Below are 19,125 nucleotides of genomic sequence, written 5' to 3'. Positions count from 1 at the left end.
AATCTGTAATACAGAATGAGTAAGGAGCAGGTTTATGATACATGCTTCTCCTCCAGGAAGTCTGACTAATAAAGAAGCATTTTAGCATGCATTCATACCTGTCATCTCTACTTGAATGCATTTCAGTGAGTGCATTCTTGTCTAATGGTAATAGTAGTCCATTCTAATTACCATGAAAAACTGACCTCTCATGCTTCCTAGCCATACTTTCACCCCAGTTCAGGGATGACCCAAGTTCTGTCTGCACCAACTGTAATCTGCAAAATCTTCTCACTTGTACCTGTTCTTTAAGCTCCCTTTACTGTCTTTTATATTCCTCTTTTTTTTTCTATTTCTATCTTTTCCCATTTCTTTTTTGTTCTATTCAATCTGTCTTCATGACTCATATTTCAGTATCATTTCATACTCATCTGTGCACAGCAATCCAAATGTATTATTTAAAGGCCTTGTAAAGTGAATTTTTCTTATAAGTTGTAAAACAAATTGACAGATTTTAACCACCTTAGCAATGTGGTACCTAAACTTCCATTGCTATCTATTATAACCCATAAGTCTCCAGATTTATTGACTACATGAAGCATATTTTCAGTAATTACCCAAAACTGACATACAGATTAAATATATTAATTTACTCATCACATCCATTTTATTTAATAAATAACATAAAATGAATTTAACTTGCATATATATTTTTATTAGTATAAACTTTTTGCTATACTATCCATGTTTGGTATGACTTTCAAATTAAAAAAAGAATATAAACTGTTATATTCAACAGTCACACATGCAAACTGCAGGTGCATGATGCAAAAAAGCATCTTGGTGTAATTATAGTAAGGTTTTATTAAAAATAAGATTTAATAATAAAAAATTAAATACTGGAATTTGAAGAATTATTTCCCATATGAGGGATAATTTAAGTCCATTTTTATTTAGATTCAGTTGATGTAGCAAGATCTCAACTGTTCATATAAACGTTTCAGGAGATTATTACTTTTATTATTATTATATCACATCTCCAGGGAGTCCAGACTCATCGAGGGAGGGCATCAACTCTTCGTCTCACTACTCCACCAACACCATCTACCGCTGACTACCACCACTAGTGCTTTCACAGACAATCGCAAACATCAATGCCCATGGCGGGATTCTAACCTGCAGCCTTTTGGCTGGAGAGCGGATACGCTAACCACTAACCAGGCTGGCATTTTATGTAGAACCTTGGTGTTTGGTGATAGCATGCTCTGCAAGTCATGGTTGCTCTGGCTCATGGAACTTAACATAGTCTAAATTGTATGTCAACAAAATTTCCTTGTCATCTGCTTCTCATCATATCAGTGATACAGAGGTGGTCTGTTGTGTCCCTATGTCAAAGGTGTCTCAGAAGGTATAGCCATACTTAGATCTGTTGGCCTAAAAGTGTTCTTCCATCCTATCAACAAGACATCTACTTTTCTAGGCCCAGCTAAAGATAAACTCCTGCCTTTATCCCGCCCTGGAGTGTATCAAAATCCTGGCCAGTGTGGATTATCATATTTTGGCGAAACAGGTTGATCAACAGCTATGCGGTGTGATGAATATTTAGACTATGTTAAGTTCTATGAGCCAGAGCATTTGGGACTTGTAAAAGCATGCTATCACTACCAGACACTGACTCTGACTCTTTGAAAAAAAAAGTTCTCTATAAAATATCTTTTGGAACATTTATACAAAGAGTTGAGACCTTGCAAATTGGCTAAATCTAAATACAAACAGTGGACTTAAATTATCCCTTTTATTAGAAATAGTTTACAAATTCCAGAATTAAATTTAATTATTTTTTATTTAATCTTGTTGCTTATTTTAACTAGAATCTTGATATAATTAAACCATGATGTTCTGTATCATGTACATGCAGTTCACTGTTGAACATAATAGTTTCTGTTCTTTAACTTGAAAAATACCCTTAATACTAGGGTGAAATTTTATTCTTCTAAAATATATACATAAGTTAAATCCATTTTATTATGTTTTATGTTCCTATAAGTCACATTATCCAAATATTATTTCTATGGATATTTCACATCCATGTAATTTATGTGTAAATACATAAAGGTATAGGGGCAAAGTAATATAATTACTTCTAGATAATTATAATTATCTGAAAAGATAAGAATGTGAGAAGAGGAGGGGGAGAGTGCTGTTAATGACTGCAGTGGAATTGTCCACAAAGTGTAGAAGTTTATAGTGCAAGCACAGAATTTCAATCTGTGGTGAAGTTGAAATAAACAGGCTAGTATATTTGATAGGATGCTGTTATGGACCAGCAAATGTAGAGAATACTGCTTGCGAAATGTTTAGGCAAATTGGTTGGGCATGTAAAAAAAACAGGTTATTCTGATGGGAGACTTTAATTACAGGAATTATTGAGAGCATCTTAAGCAGCATGTGACTGAAGCAACTAGAGACTTTAATGTTTTGGATTTAGTGATAAGGTCACAAGATGTAGTCAATGATGTATTGACACTGCTGTCAATTGGTGAGAGTGATCATGAAGTACTTATTTGGGAATTGGCAAAAAAAACTTACTGCCAATAATGGATATAAGTGGAAGTATAAAGTGGGTGATTATAGAAAATGCTGCAGTTAGTTAGCATCAGTATGTTGGGCAGATGAACTGAGCAGAAAACATGTTGAGAGTGCATGGAAATTCACAAGGCAGTATCTGACACGAGCAATATATAACTATATACCAAGGGTTAAGTCAGTAACTAGTATAGGAGTGAAATGGATGAACATTGAAATCAAGCAAGCTGTTTGGGAAAAGAAAATGCTATGGAGGAAGTACAAGACAGTTGATTGTGATCAGATCCATGAAGAATATAAAGTACAGGCTAGGACGGTGATGAGTATGGTAAAGAAAGAAAAGGTGCAGTATGAGAGGAGATTGGTTGGTCAGGCCAAGGTTAACTCAAAGGAATTTTTCTGCCATATGGCAAGCAAGAGAGAGAATAATTATGGCAGGTTGACACTGGTGGATAGTCATGGCAGCAGAATAAGTTGAAAATGACATAGTGGAATTATTGAACATGCACTTTATCAGTGTAAGTGATGCAGCACAATATATAGAAGACAGTAGTATTAGGAGAATTAAAAGTAAAAGAATCGAATGTATTAATAGCTCATAATACCATGCTTTAAACACTCAAATTCTCTGCAGACACCACTCTCAGACAAGGCATTCCAATCATTCACAACTCTGCATGAAAAAGCCTGCTTCTCACACCCTCTTCATACAGTTTCTAGGGATGATCTCTGATTCTCTCCTGATCTTGCACTATTTTCTATAGAACCTCCCCAGCACTGATCCTATAACAACCCCTTGATAACTTGTAGGTCTCTATCATATCTCTGCTCTTCCTCCTGTCCACCAGACTCTGCAAGTTGGATCTTCTCAATCTTTCCTCATGCTCAACATTCCAGAGGTTAGAAACTACCTTAGTCAGTTGCCTCTGGACCCTTTCCAACATCTCATCCTTCTGAAAACCAGGTGACCAAATCTGGGCACAATAGTCCATGTGTGGCCTAATCAAAGCTTTATACAACAATCTCCCTACTTCTACAAGTTGGTATCCTCCACACCATTCCCAGAAGCCTTTACATTGTTGTCTTCGCCATTTTGGCTGTGTCCCCTAAATTTCAGATCCTCATCCACTATCATCCCCATATCTCTTTCCTCCACCTCCAATATATCCCCAACAAGCATAAACAAATTTATTCAATTTGTTTTCCAAATTGAATAAATTTTGCAACATTGAACTCGCATCCCCATTTCCATGCCCAATCACTCAATTTATTCAAGTCTTCATGTAAGGCCACAACATCTCTACTCTTCATGGTTCATGCCAACTTTGCATCATCTGTAAACAACTGAATATCTCCATCCAAATCTTCACAAATATCATTAATATACAAGTTACAGCAATGGCCCTAAAACAGACCCCTGAGGTACACCACTAGTAATTTTCCTTTTCCTGGATATTGCTCCCCCATGCACAACTTGTTGATACCTAACAGATAGCCAGTCTCCAATCTAATATCCTTCTCCTCTGTCCATGGAATCAATCACCTTATTGTAATAAGTATATTACTACAACATGACCTCCCTTTAGTAAATCCATGAAAGATAATACTATTGTTGTCAACCCAATTCTGAATCCTAGTTCCAACAACTTGACTACAACACCTGACACACAGATAGGCCTATAGTTTGATACTTGAGTTCTCTCACCTCCCTTATGAAGTGGCACAATCTTGCTCGCCTTCCACTCCTTAGGAACTTGCCAGTGCCAGACTCATATATTAAAAAAAAATGTCAAGGCAGGCATCAACTCCCTGGAACATTCCTTCATAATACATGGTGATATATTATCAAGTCCCACAGCCTTAGTTACATCTGGTTTGCCCAACTCTCCATACAACTCTTGCTTACTTAGTCTCTCTTCCCCATCAACTACTCTCAATCTCTCCATGAAGTCACATTCACAAGATTGAAAGACCTTTGTGAACTGCTCATTAAGTATCTCCACCACACCTTCTGCAACAGCTATCTTTATACCATTACATGGTCACTTTCACCAATTGATGGATGATTTGACACTTCATTTATGACATCCTCTCAGATGACCAAATCCAAGACCTTCAATCCTCGTGTGTCCCTGTTACATACTGTCTGAGGTAGTTATCCCTCAAAAACTCGCTCATTTTCTTTACTTCCAGTTGTTATCTCATCATTCCAGTCTATATTGCGATAATTAAAATTGCCCATAATGATCACTGTTATGATAGGTTTCACGGTATAAAAGAACACAGATGGTTAAGAAAATAACTATTAACTTAAAGGCTAATATTTCGCTGGTCTTATATCCAGCATCTTCAGAGCACACAACACAAAGTTTGTTACAAAGGCAAGACAACCACAATCCGGTGTAACAGTGGGGACGGTATAAGTGATTGCACCGTGCAACACAAGACTAAAGTCCTAATATGGCGCCATCTAGGTTATATAAAAAAAAAAAAAAAAAAAAAAAAAAAATTCAAAGTTTTGAAATAGTAGTCCAAACGATAAAAAATAAATAAAAGTAATATATATTAATTTGGTCTTAGGATGACTGTCTCCCAAATCTTTGGTAGATTTATACAGCCATACTTGTTTAGGTTTGGGGTATGTTTCAAGGCTTCTGTTGATTCCAGGAACAACCTCTCTGACTTGTAGAAGCTTCTGTGCATTACTTTTGTTTCTTTCCAATTGATCCTGTGTGCAGGGGTATCCAGAGCATGGTCTGCCAGACCCGACTTACCATAGCGAAAGTGTCGGATATATTTTTTGTGTTTACTGAGGCGGATGTCCACATTTCTTCCTGTCTGTCCGTAGTAGGTTTGATGGCAAGAACAGGGCACTTCATAGACACCAGGATGTGATAAAGGAGTGCATTTGTCCTTGGGTGAACGGATGAGAGTTGCTAGTTTTATAAGGTTTAAATACTGTGCGTAATTGGTGTTTGTTAAGCACCCTACATATCTTTTCAGATGTGCCTTTAATGTATGGGATGGTGATTGTTTTGTTGTAGTTTTCTGTGGTAGATAGAGGGGATTTATGGGTAGCATTTAGTATGTTATCTATTTTACGGGGATTATAACCATTGTTCAAGAAGGTTTGACGTAGGTGAGAAAGTTCAGCCGTGAGAGCACTGTCATTGGAACAGATTGCTCTAGCTCTATGGGTTAGTGTTTTTAAGATACCATATTGTTGAAAAGGGTGATGGTGTGATTGTTTGTGTAAGTATCTCCCTGTATGTGTGGGTTTTCTGTAAACAGAAAATGATAAGGAACCTTCTGGACAACGTGTGATCAGTGTGTCCAAGAAAGGCAGGCAGTCATTGGCTTCTAGTTCCATTGTAAAGTGGATTTTTGGATGCTGGCTATTTAGGTGCACTAAAAATGTATTCAGTGTGTCTGGGCCATGTGGCCAAATGGCAAACACATCGTCAACATAGCGTAGCCAGAGGCTAGGTTTGAGAGTGGCTGTGTTGATGGCTAATTTTTCCAGATGTTCTATGTAGAAGTTGGCTAAGGGGAGAGAAAGAGGTGAATCCATAGCTGTCCCATCTAATTGTTTGTATATTTTCCCTTTCCATGTAAAATAACCTGCCTGTACTGTGAATTTAAATAGCTGGGATATATCTGGGGGAAATTGTGAATTTCCCCCAAATTTCACACAAACAATTCTCCCTCTTTTGTTAAAAATTCTACCCACCTAAAAAGTATTTTAGAAAACCACACCTTAAATAGTTCAGACCTAATGGTGAGTTTTGATATCACCTCATTATTCACTAATGTACCACTGATTGAAACACTTAACTTACTAAATTCACAATTTCCCCCAGATATATCCCAGCTATTTAAATTCACAGTACAGGCAGGTTATTTTACATGGAAAGGGAAAATATACAAACAGTTAGATGGGACAGCTATGGGTTCACCTCTTTCTCTCCCCTTAGCCAACTTCTACATAGAACATCTGGAAAAATTAGCCATCAACACAGCCACTCTCAAACCTAGCCTCTGGCTACGCTATGTTGACGATGTGTTTGCCATTTGGCCACATGGCCCAGACACACTGAATACATTTTTAGTGCACCTAAATAGCCAGCATCCAAAAATCCACTTTACAATGGAACTAGAAGCCAATGACTGCCTGCCTTTCTTGGACACACTGATCACATGTCGTCCAGAAGGTTCCTTATCATTTTCTGTTTACAGAAAACCCACACATACAGGGAGATACTTACATAAACAATCACACCATCACCCTTCTCAACAATATGGTATCTTAAAAACACTAGCCCATAGAGCTAGAGCAATCTGTTCCAATGACAGTGCTCTCACGGCTGAACTTTCTCACCTATGTCAAACCTTCTTGAACAATGGTTATAATCCCCGTAAAATAGATAACATACTAAATGCTACCCATAAATCCCCTCTATCTGCCACAGAAGACTACAACAAAACAATCACCATCCCATACATTAAAGGCACATCTGAAAAGATATGTAGGGTGCTTAACAAACACCAATTATGCACAGTATTTAAACCTTATATAAAACTAGCAACTCTCATCTGTTCACCCAAGGACAAATGCACTCCTTTATCACATCCTGGTGTCTATGAAGTGCCCTGTTCTTGCCATCAAGCCTACTACGGACAGACAGGAAGAAATGTGGACATCCGCCTCAGTGAACACAACAAATATCTGACACTTTCGCTATGGTAAGTCGGGTCTGGCAGACCATGCTCTGGATACCCCTGCACACACACAGGATCAATTGGAAAGAAACAAAAGTAATGCACAGAAGCTTCTACAAGTCAGAGGTTTGTTCCTGGAATCAACAGAAGCCTTGAAACATACCCCAAACCTAAACAAGTATGGCTGTATAAATCTACCAAAGATTTGGGAGACAGTCATCCTAAGACCAAATTAATATATATTACTTTTTTATTTATTTTTTATCATTTGGACTACTATTTCAAAACTTTGAATTTTTTTTTTTTTATATAACCTAGATGGTGCCATATTAGGACTTTAGTCTTGTGTTGCACGCTGCAATCACTTATACTGTCCCCACTGTTACACCGGATTGTGGTTGTCTTGCCCTTGTAACAAACTTTGTGTTGTGTGCTCTGAAGATGCTGGATATAAGACCAGTGAAATATTAGCCTTTAAGTTAATAAATGGTTATTTTCTTAACCATCTGTGTTCTTTTATACCGCGAAACCTATCATAACATGTCTGACGAACACATAAGCCTATCCACGCGCATAATGATCACTCTTTTCTTATTTGCTTGGCTAATTTGATTATACATTTCATAGTCACTACTATCCATATTTGCTGATCTATAACAACATCTAGCCATGTATTTCATTCCATTTACCTCTATCTCTCACCATACTGCCTCAAAAACCACTGGCACTATTTCCCTCTTGCATTTCTACTTTGTATGGATATAACTTTCTCTATCATCAATAGCACTCCCTCTCCCTTTTTTACCCCTTCTATCCTCATGAAACATATCATATCCTTCCATCTCTATTCCTGATAGGAATAGAGATGGAAGGATATGATGTCACATGATATGGAATGCTGGCTGTGGAGAGAGAGGCTAAAGAAATGTATTGCAGTTTGGTAGATAGGAGGAAAAGAGGTAATGTGAGAGGATTTTATCAGATATAATCTAGATAGGATTATATAGAGTAGAAGACAAAGGAAAACATGATGACACCTGAGGTTATGTAAGAATGTTGTGGAAAAGGTTTGAGAAATTGTATTCAATAATTTATCTGCTATATTTTAAATAATTTTAATTTCAGGCCAGAAGTTTTTAATCCATGAACATGCGACTGTATACATAGAGGGAATCCAATTTAAGCATGTTCACTATTGTTTTTTTTTTTGAAGTCAATTTCTGTTATAGTTTATTAGTTGTGCTGATGTCTTATGATACATAAGACAAAATATTTAAATAAGTTATTTACCTTCATATATAATGTTATGGATGCTCCACAGGTTTCAGTATATAAGTCGAATTACTTCACTGCATTAGTAAACCTGTGAAAGGAAGATATAAATTGTTTCCAAAGATAAGCCGAAAGGCTATTTTACCGGCGAATTTGTTAATTGAGTGGGAGATGGTAAATCCCGTTTTATTTTATAGCCGGGTACGATTTGCCCTGGTGTTTTTTTTTTGACAAAATTGTCATCTTTTGGTTTCTTTTTACTATAAAGCTATTGTACAAAACATACTATGCAAAAATGGCAATTACTTGACCTGATGCATTCTGGCATTGTTCTGACCAGTTATTGCTCAATTTTACCATTTACTTATTAGCCCTGACTGAAAAGCAAAAGTTGAGGGTATTGCAGAAACAGAAGTGAGTCTGACTGATGGAACAAGGATAGGCATGGCTGGGAATGTAAGAAAGCCTGAGCAATGGTGCAAAACTAGGATTGTTGGAATGCAAGAATTGATTAAGATGAGCATGCAAAATGAATTAGACATATGGTAGATGCAAAAGGATACTAGAATGCAAAACAATATATAGTGAAGAAAAAGCAGAAAATAATTAAAGTAGTATTGTATGGAGATTCTATTATAAAATGTATAATGGATGAGAGGATGCACAAGGTTTGTTTTCCAGGAGAGAGAGGATGAACAGAGTGATTAATGCTTGCTCTATGGGAAGTGAGCAACAGATTTAGTGGTTGTGGTTGGAACAAATTATTTGGTTGTGCATAGGAAGAAGGTGAAAAATGGATATCAGGAGATTACTGAGTGAGAGTAGTTTGTGTTGCTCAGTTATGACAATGGTGAGTTGAGGTAGAGAGCAAAGATCATGAATGGTATGCTAACAGAAATGGATGAAGAGAAAGAATTGTGGGATGAATGGAACTGTATAAAAGTGATAGACATCCCATTTGAATGGTTTGGGAGTGAGTCATCTAGAAAGGCTACTTCTGGAAGTATATAACAAGTGATGCAAACAGGGTATCAGCAGTAGTTGGATGATGTAAATGAGCAGGAGAGTAGTCCAGATGAGACTGAAGTGATTGCGAAGAGATGAGTAGTGAGAAATATGAGAACAGGAAAGTTGATTGGGGAAACTGGGTCGACCATGGAAATCGGGGAGATAGTGTAAGGAGAATGGATGTATGAGGATGGGAAGCAGCTTGAAGGGGAGAGGGTACAGAGGGGTAGCAGATAGAAGATGAGGGATGACATGGGTAGGACTGGTTATAAACCAAGATATTAATTGCTATGCTTGTTTAAGAGTGCCAAGAATATGAGAAATAAGGAGATAATTGTGTTAATTGTTTTTCCCACAGATGGTTGGAATAAGCGAAACATGGTTGGATGAAAATGATACCCTTCCATTTCTATTACCATCAGGATGTTTTTTTTTTGTGAGAAAGAGAAATGCTGCTGATAAGAGTTGGGGAAATTATGTCCACACTATTTTTTAACAAGGTTGAGATACAAGAGAAAATAGTGACAGTGGTTTAGAAGCAATATAGTGTGAGGTGGAGATTGATGGAATGAGATTTCAGTTGGGTGCTGCTATAGGCAGGGAATGTGGAACAAATGTATAACCATATTAGCTTAGTGAGTGAAGAATGATCTCTATGGGTGATTTTAATTATTGCAGTATTCATTGGAATGAAGAGCATCAGGAAATAAGGAGAATGAGTTTCTTGAGTTCTTAAGGAATAACAATATGTAAGAGCACACGAGAGTTGACTCTTAGGTCTGATTATCAGAGGATGTAATTGTGAATGGGAGTGTCTAATCTTTCTCCATTTGGTTGAGTGACCATAAAGTGAACTGGATTGGAGCCAGTCATATAAGAACTTCTGTTAAGGTGTGTGGAACTACAAGGCTGGTGATTAGAAAAAGCTTCTACAACTGCATGCTATAACATGGAAAAAGGAGTTGAGTTGAGTGGAAAAGAGACAGATGCTGCTTGGGAATTAATCAAGAGCTATTTAACTGCAGCAATGTCTATCTTCTAAAGGTAAACAGTCTAAATAAGGTAGAAGTAAAATGGATGGCTGGATGAAGAGATTAAGCATGAAATCTGGAAAAATGGAGACACTGTAGAAGCAACACAAAATTAATATTGATAATCAGTTGCATGAAGAGTATAAAGAGGGCCACGATGGTAACTTGATTGGTGAAGATGACAAAGTGCAGTATGAGCAAAAATTAGCCAACCTATCCAAGAAAAAACCCTAGTGAGTTCTTGATATGTGGCAAGTAAAAGAACAACAGTGGATGTTTGTTGCTGACAATTGTACATTGGTAACTGTTGCAGAGGATATAGTTGAAATATTCAGTGAGCAATTTAGCAGTTTCATCCTCAAAAAGATGACTTGAAGCTAAGATATGAATGATGGTCCAGGAGGAGGGACTGGTGAGGAATTAAGTACACTTGATGTTAATAAAGCAGCAGGACTTGACAACATATCACTTTCTTTGTCTTGAAGGAATGCTCTAGGGCAGGGATTCTCAACCTATGGTACGCGAGCCACTGCCGGGTGGTACGAAAACAGATTTGCTTACTAGTATGTCTAATATCTTGAATTAACACGTTCGCTGCCACGCTACTTTGGCATGGTCTGTTCCCCTACGCCGAGCAGTTTTCCTTCTTCAAGGTCAGTACGATAATCTCGTTACCGGAGGTAAACGTCCTACGAGTATACTCGTAGTTGGCTTGTACGGAGCATATACGGTCTATCAGAATACACAGTTTTGATGCTAGCCCCACAAGCCAAGCATTTTGGCTTCTTCAAGGTCACTACAATAATCTCGTTCCCGGAAGTAAGCGTCCTACGAGTATACTCGTAGCTGGCTTGTGAAGCAGGTTCACCTACTACGAGTATACTCGTAGTTGGCAGCGAACGTGTTAAATATAGTGGTATGCCACTGGAAAAAGTTGAGAACCCTTGCACTGGGGCATTAGTGGCATGCCTGTTTAACATGGAACTTGCAATAGGGCAACTCTTAAAGGAGTTGAAAGTGGGGAAAAATTGTTCTACTTTAGAAAGGGGTGGAATAAGACTAATCCTACAAATTATAGGGTAATCTGTATCTAGTGTTAAAGGTTGGTGAGGAGACTAAGATTTGGAATTGAGTTGATAATGGCATTGCTCACTGATGGTTAGTGTGAGTTTGTTAGGGAAGGTCATGCTTTAAGTCTGCTTTTGTATTACAAGGCAACAGATTCACTGGATAAGTGAGGTGCATATAGTGGTATATTTTGATATACCACATAAGTTGGTGTACAAGCTATAGAGGATGGGAATAGATAGCCAATCTCTGATCCATCTATCCAATATATACTATCTGATTGATACCAAGTTGTGTATGATGGAGCAGTCTCGGAGGATAGCCAGTGGTGTGCCTCCAGGGTTCTGTTCTTGGGCTTTTACTGTTTAACTTGTTTGTAAATGATATATAATGTGGGCTGACTGGGGATCTGCAGTTTTTTTGCTGATTATGCAAAGTTAAGGAGAATTACAAGTAGCACTGCTAAGGTTAATTCCCTTCAGGAAGATTTGAATAGACTTTGGACTTGAACAGAGGAATGGAGTTGTAGTTTTAATATTAATAATTGTAAGGTGTTGAATTTTGGAATGCAAAATATAAGGCTGTGTACTATATTGACTGTGTCATACTGCAGGAAGTGGATGAGATTTCAGAGTGATGGCTGACAGTAGACTGAAGTTTAGAGGGCATGTTGCAAAGATGCACGTCTTAGTGCTGCTATGATAAGAAATAATCTAACGTGTAAGGATAAGGAAGTGATTGTGTCACTGTATGAGTAATAGGTAAGAGGGGAAGAACCAGGGTCCATCCCTGGAAGTTATAAGAGGTGAAGAGGGGTGTGAGCAGTAGATTTTTTACATGGATAATTTTACTGGGAAATTGTCAGTGAATGGAATGCATTACCAGAATATGTTGATGCAAGGAGTGTTAAGGATTTTAAGATCTGGTATGATAAATATTTTGTCAGTTGAATGAACCTCCTGCAATTAGTTTGCAAACTTCATGGAGGGTGCAATCATAATTTTAAAATTAAAGATGCCAAGAAATTATATTCTTAGTTTAATCCAAGTGTGAAAAACTTCCAACTTTGATTTTTCAAAGGTCTTTGACAAACTGATGAGCTGTTAGCTAAATTGAAACAAATGGAATTGGATAATAGACTAGTAAGTTGGATAGGTAATTGGCTGTCAGATAGGTCTTGTTGGATTTGATAACAAGAGAAAAGTCACTGGTAGTGCCATAGGAATCTGCATTATTGTTTAACTTGTATGTATGTTAGTGAAATTGAAATCAGAAAGATATGCAGCTGTTCGATGATACAAAGTTGGGAAGAACTATGAGAAGCATATCAGATGTTTCTTTGCAGGAGCATCTCAATAGACTGAGTGGGCAAGTGAGTGGAACATGCAGTTGCAAAGTGCAAGGTCTTGAAATTTGGTAGGCAAGGTTGGAATGTAGAGCATATAATTAATGGGCAAATTTAAGGGGCTGGAAGAGATGCAAATTATGGGAGTGATAGTGGACACTGATTTGAAGTTTAGTGGTCACAATGCTAAAATTGTAAGGACATCACAATAGATTATGGCAATAATGAGGACATTGACATGCAGAAGCAAAGAGATTATGGTTCTCTTGTATAAGGCTGTCATCAAGCTGCATATAGACTACTCTGCTGATTTGGTAACTTGGTTTTCAAGAGGATGAGGATATATTGGAGAGAGAGTCCAGAGAAAGTTACTAAGTTGGTGTTAGGTTTATGGAATGTGGGATATGATTGAGACATATAGGTTAAGGGGTTGCTACCAGATTAATGTGGAGATTTTTCATAGTCTGTAGAGGGAAACAAAGATAGAACCAGAGGCTATCCCTGGAAGCTATATAAAGAGGGTGTCAGCGGGGACTGAGAAGCAAGTTCTTTGCATAATTGTGTGGAAAGGCTTGTGTTCGTTACACGTTGATTGGATTTTAACTGTATAGATGCGAACATGGATTGATAAGAAAATAACTAACTTAAATGCTAATATTTCGCTGGTATTATCCAGCATCTTCAGAGCATACAAAGTTTGTTACAGTAGCCGAGACAACTGCAATCTGGTGTAACAGTTATTAAATAGTTACACAGCAGCAACAACCTAATTAGGTGCCATCTAAGTTTAAAAAAAAAAAAAGTTGGTCTTATGATTGACAGTCACTTCTTTACCACACCTTTTATACAACTTGCAAGAATTGCCTCTTGTTCACCCCCCCCCCCCCCAAAAAAAAAAACTTTATATTCTATAATACCTTCTGTGTTCAGTAAAATTCCTTTTTATATCTCCCCCTCCCAAAAAAACCAACTATAAAAAAAAACCCTCTAGACTTTCTAGAGTTTTCATAATTTTCAATGTGAATACCTTTTGAACTTTACTTTTAAAATAGCTTTTTAAAGCTTCTAATATTCCATATGTCACATTTATTTCTTTAGGATATTAAAAACTTAGTATTAACACCATATATCAGTTACATGACACCTCATTGCAGGAGAATGCTCTGATCCCCCCCATCCACCTACATTGCACTCCTTTTTCTAGAAATGATAGTGTTTTAAAATCTGAACAATGTCTTGGAAATTGTGCAACTTAGTTGTTGCAAGTTGGCAGTGAGGTGAATATCTTGAGTGGAACTGAAGATATTCACCTCACTCAAGATAACTTATGATTGCATTACTTATATTAACATTTTAATGATCTTAAAATGCATTTAGGATTATTTTAAATAAAATATACATTCAATGGAGTTTTAATCCTGCTTTAAAATACCCTTTAAAGTAAGATCTAATGACAATCTTTTATGTATGTGTAACTTATTCCATCAATATTCATCAGTGCATCTTCTATTAATTTCAAATAGACACCAGTAACAGGATGTGTGCACTAGGAGCAATGCTATATTAAGTTGATTGTTTAAAAAATGCAGTGGCATTTTTAAAGTAGTTTTGCAACTTAGCATAATTATCTAACTTATGAAGGAATAAAATATCCTTAGCTTTCAAAGGATGCTTTAATTCCATAATTGGTTAACTTACTTAAATGAAGCAAAACTTGCAAAATTTGGAATTCTCATTTTGTTACTTAAAATGAGTGTTGTATATTATCTTTTTTTAGTTTTATGTGATAAATTCATTTATTTTTTAAATGACATTGTTACTATATTTACCTTTTCTTTGCACCTACCTTTATTTTTTATTTAGCCCAGTTCATCATGAAAGGCAGGAAGCTATTCTAGTCACATTTGATGTTGGTTCTTTAGGTTATAGTGACCAACAAGGTATCCAGAATGTTATAAAAAGTGCAATTAGTAGAGGATTTGTTGGAAGATTCAGGGTTTCTCCTGAAGATTTCACATTCAGATTTTTTGGAGGTTAGTTAGAATATTTGTTCTAATACTCTAAAAATTATTTTAAAAAAAATTTTTTTATAAATTAAAATGTTTAATGAACATTTATTTCTAATATACTAGATTCTAAGAAAGGACTTGTATAATATCTCATTACTGATCTTATACTTTACAAAAGGTCTTGGGCTTATACCAAATATTTAATGAAATGTTCAGTACAATTTTGAATCAAGTATGAGCAGTGGCACACTCAGGATTTAATCTTTGGGGAATTGGGGAGAGTTGAGTAGATGATTTGAGAATACACACTAGTCATTGCATACGACCTATGACTGAGCATCTGCAATTACTGCCAATACATGATACCTGTGATCTCTTCTGGCCCGGTTTGGGCATAGGACGTAGCGCTATGTCCACCTGAGCACTACTTCGTTTGCCTTGTGTTCACATTGGCCATGATTCCTGAGAACTATAGGGTATTCCCACCTTATGTGACTGCTAAATCATTAGTATAGAAATAGAAGACACGACACAACATGAATAAAAAAATGAATTTTAATTAGGAAAAGATTTTTGGAAATTTTCTAGTGTTTTTTTTCCTTTTTTCTCTGGCAGGTACTAGGTCTTCTTCCCCCCCCCCCCCCTTCTAGGTGCATCACTGAGTACAAGCATTAGTAATCAACTTGATCATACAAATAGGAAAATAAAGATTTAGCACTGTCTAAAGTCCTACATGCACATTGCTTTGTTCCTTGCAAGTAGATGGCCTGAAACTCCAGCAGAAGCATCCTAGATGCTTTTTTTATAGCAAGTAATTCTAAGTAACTGTTTTTAACATCAATTCTACACATAAAAGGTTGTAAAGCTTATGTACTGTTCATCGGCAGGAGCTTAAGTAGAAATTTAGAGAAAGCAAGAATCAAGGACTGCATATGCTAAATGCAGTAGTTTGGAAAATGAAAAATATTCATAGATATAAAAATATTTAATGCATCTATTAAATCAGTTTTTATATGGATGTGTGAAATGTGGCTGTTTCAAAGGAAATAAAAGAAAGCTACATACATTAGTAAATTGATGTCTACAGAGCATACTTTGAATTTGTTGGCCACAAATTATTACTAATGAAAACCTGGAAAAGAACAAATCAGCAAAGTCCACCTTGAAATCAAAGCAAAAATTTAGATGGATTAGACATACACTGAAGAAAGATCATGAAGAAATCTGTCATGCAGGCCTGGAATGGAATCCAGAAGGAAAGAGAAAGCCTGATCGTCCTAAAATTACATGGAGATACTTTAATGGAATGTGAAAAGAATTTGGCTGAAACTAAGACCAATAGCAAGGATAAGGAACTGATGGAAAGCATTTAGACTTCTGATGGAATGTTATTATTTGTCACCTCCAGGGAGTCCAAAGACTCATTGAGGGAGGGCATCTACTCTACAACTCTGTCTCCACCACTCACAATCCACTAACTGACTGCAACTACACCGCCATCTATCGCCGACCACCACCACTAGTGTTTCCATGGACAATCACAAATATCCATGCCCATGGTGGGATTTGAACCTGCAGCCTTCTGGCTAGGAAGTGGTTAGCGTGGGAAATATGGGAAAGAGGAATCTGCTGATGATTGACTAGCTGGAGGATAGTTGGGAAGGACATTATGAGGGAGGCTATTGTAAAGACAGAATCAAAAAGAAAAGTTGGTTTGGTAGTTAAAGCTAGACAATGTTTCTTTTTAATCTTAGAAGGAGAAATTAGGGTGACTTTAGCAAAACATTGTCCATGAAAATAACTAGAGAAGAGCTCATGTTAGGGACTTCATGGCATAAAACAGCAACTGGGAAAGGATTAAACCCTTTATTTCTTCCAGTATTTGTCACTCATCTTCGAGTACAGTATGAAGCTTGCAACATGCAAACACAGGTAATATAAAACTAAGTGCAACACAGACAACTAGTCTGAGATCTCAAATTGTTTTCCATATTTTGGTAAGTTTAATGTATCTATTTGTTTAGATTAGGCTGATTTATGAGAGCAGCTGCAGATTCTAAAAACAGTCCTTTGAACTTGCTATGATGGAGTATGATTGTTTTTTCCAGTTGATTCTATTGGTAGTCACTAGAGTATGGTCTGCAAGGCTTGATTGACCATAGTTATGGTTGTAGATGTATTTGATTTGTGCTGATGGTAGCTGATCTTCCTGTCTGCCATAGTAGTAGGCCAACTTGCAGGAACAGGCAACTATACACCAGGAACTGAGAGTGGAAGGAGTTTTCCTTAGTGGAATGGATAATGGTACCTAGATTCAAGTGGGGCTTGAAAGTTGTACAGAGATTGTATTTATTTAGGATTTTGTCTATTTGCATGTTTTGGATGCAGAGAATGGTGATATCTTTCTGCAGGAAGACTATAGATTGGAGGAAGAATAGTTTTTTGTGATTTTGTAGTTCCTACAGAATATCCCCCCCTCCCAATCTATAACCTTCTTTTCAGAAAGATTTTAGCAATGCTATCAGCATCCCTTATGTCCAAGGAACATAATAAAAATTAGCCAGAATTCTAAAGAAATGCTTCTGCACAGCTTTCAAGCCCTCACTTGAAGTATAAACTAGCCCCCCCCCCCTATCCATTCCATTAAGGCTCCTCATAGTTCCTGGTGTATATAGGTAAGTTGGCCTACTCTGAACAGGCAGTAAGATCAGCTACCATCAACATAGAACATATCTGCAATCCTTAGTGGTCAGTTGGGCCTTGCAGACTATGCTCTAGATACTAGTAATAGAATCAGCTGAAAAATAAAATAATGCTCCATTATAGCAAGCTTAAAAGAACTGTTTTTAGAATCTGCAGCTGTCCTCAGAAATCAACCTCATCTGAACAAATACAGATGTATAAAGCTTCTCAAAATATGGGAAACATTAATCATTCAAGATCCCAGTTTATAACAAAGGCCTCCAACAGGAGCCCACTGAGGATGCCTCACCCAGTTAGATTTTAGTCTTTCAGCCATGTTTCATTTAGCTTTGTGCATATTCTATAAGTTTCTTATTGTATTCCTTGAAGATGTCTGATTGGGATAAAATATTAGAATTACCATTTTTAATCCTTTCCAGCACTTAAGCATTAACACATGGACCTAGAGAAGAACAATGTGGGAGAAACTGCAAGAAGAGTGAATCTATGGGCAGAGGGTAGTTATCAATTGATTATTCTCTGCTAAATAGAATTAAAACATTTTTAGAGGTTCCTGGTACATCAGCTCAAATGTGTGAGCAGTAGTTCAAAGTTAGAAATTCAGAATTTATGCACTGTCAGCAATTTTCCAGATAGAAACAGCTCAGAGGAGCTGAACATTTTTTGAAGGCTGAAGAGGTTATGGCTAAAATGGATTTCTTGCCAGGAAAGGCTATAGATGTATATTAGCCACAAAAGAGAAATTTGATCTTTGTTGGATGATCTGGGTATTACCAAATGTATTGGGAATAAGACAGGCTGTTTTTATCTCTATTCAGAAGGATAGGAAATGTGGTCAGTGAGACTAATTTGTGTAGGAGGAAGAGATTGGATGGAAATAGACTTGGTATTACTACATCTTGGGGAAGAGGTAGATAAGGGATAGTATTCCCTATCTATCTGCCATGATAAGGGATAATACAAGTTGGCAATCCAGTTGCTAAGGATGGAAGATAGTAATTTGATGAGCAGGACTTTATGTTAGACCTGATCAAATGCCCAGAAATTGTCAAGAGCATCCACATGAGTTTCTCCAAAATTCTGTTACTAATTAGCTGGTAGGCATCCAGAGGGTGAAGTTGACTGTTAATGATGTCCATAAATTTTTGAAAGCTGAAGAAGGCAATTAAATGGTGGTTTTGATTTGATAGCTTTGCAATACTGAACATGTTTCTTTCTAGCTATAGGTGAATGCAGACAAACAGGATAGATCAGGGGTCGGAACTTTTTTACCTATTACCCCAAAATATATTTATTTATGCCAAAGTTACCCCCTTGATTTGAAAGAGAGAAAATCATAGATCATTTAAATTTAAAAGGTTTATTGAATCTATTTATATGGAGAATACAATTATAAATATAAAAA

The 19,125-nt window shown here is 36.8% G+C and overlaps 1 protein-coding gene across 6 annotated transcripts in view; it reads left to right on the top strand.

Moving 5' to 3' along the window:
• Positions 1-19,125, top strand: part of LOC150109418 (basement membrane-specific heparan sulfate proteoglycan core protein-like) — a 1,783,738-nt gene that overhangs the window by 179,047 nt on the left and 1,585,566 nt on the right. For all 6 annotated transcript variants that reach the window (XM_090413063.1, XM_090413041.1, XM_090413033.1 and 3 more), the window contains exon 4: positions 14,872-15,041. In XM_090413063.1, coding sequence (XP_090269189.1) covers positions 14,872-15,041 — 170 coding nt within the window. The remainder of the gene's footprint in view (positions 1-14,871; positions 15,042-19,125) is intronic.

The sequence above is a fragment of the Typopeltis vanoorti genome, chromosome 2 (genome assembly GCF_054136105.1).
Source record: "Typopeltis vanoorti isolate ZY-2024b chromosome 2, IOZ_Tvanoo_1.0, whole genome shotgun sequence".
Classification (NCBI taxonomy): domain Eukaryota; kingdom Metazoa; phylum Arthropoda; class Arachnida; order Uropygi; family Thelyphonidae; genus Typopeltis; species Typopeltis vanoorti.
Note: the sequence above shows the minus strand (reverse complement) of the source record. Positions and strands in the feature narration are given on the sequence as shown.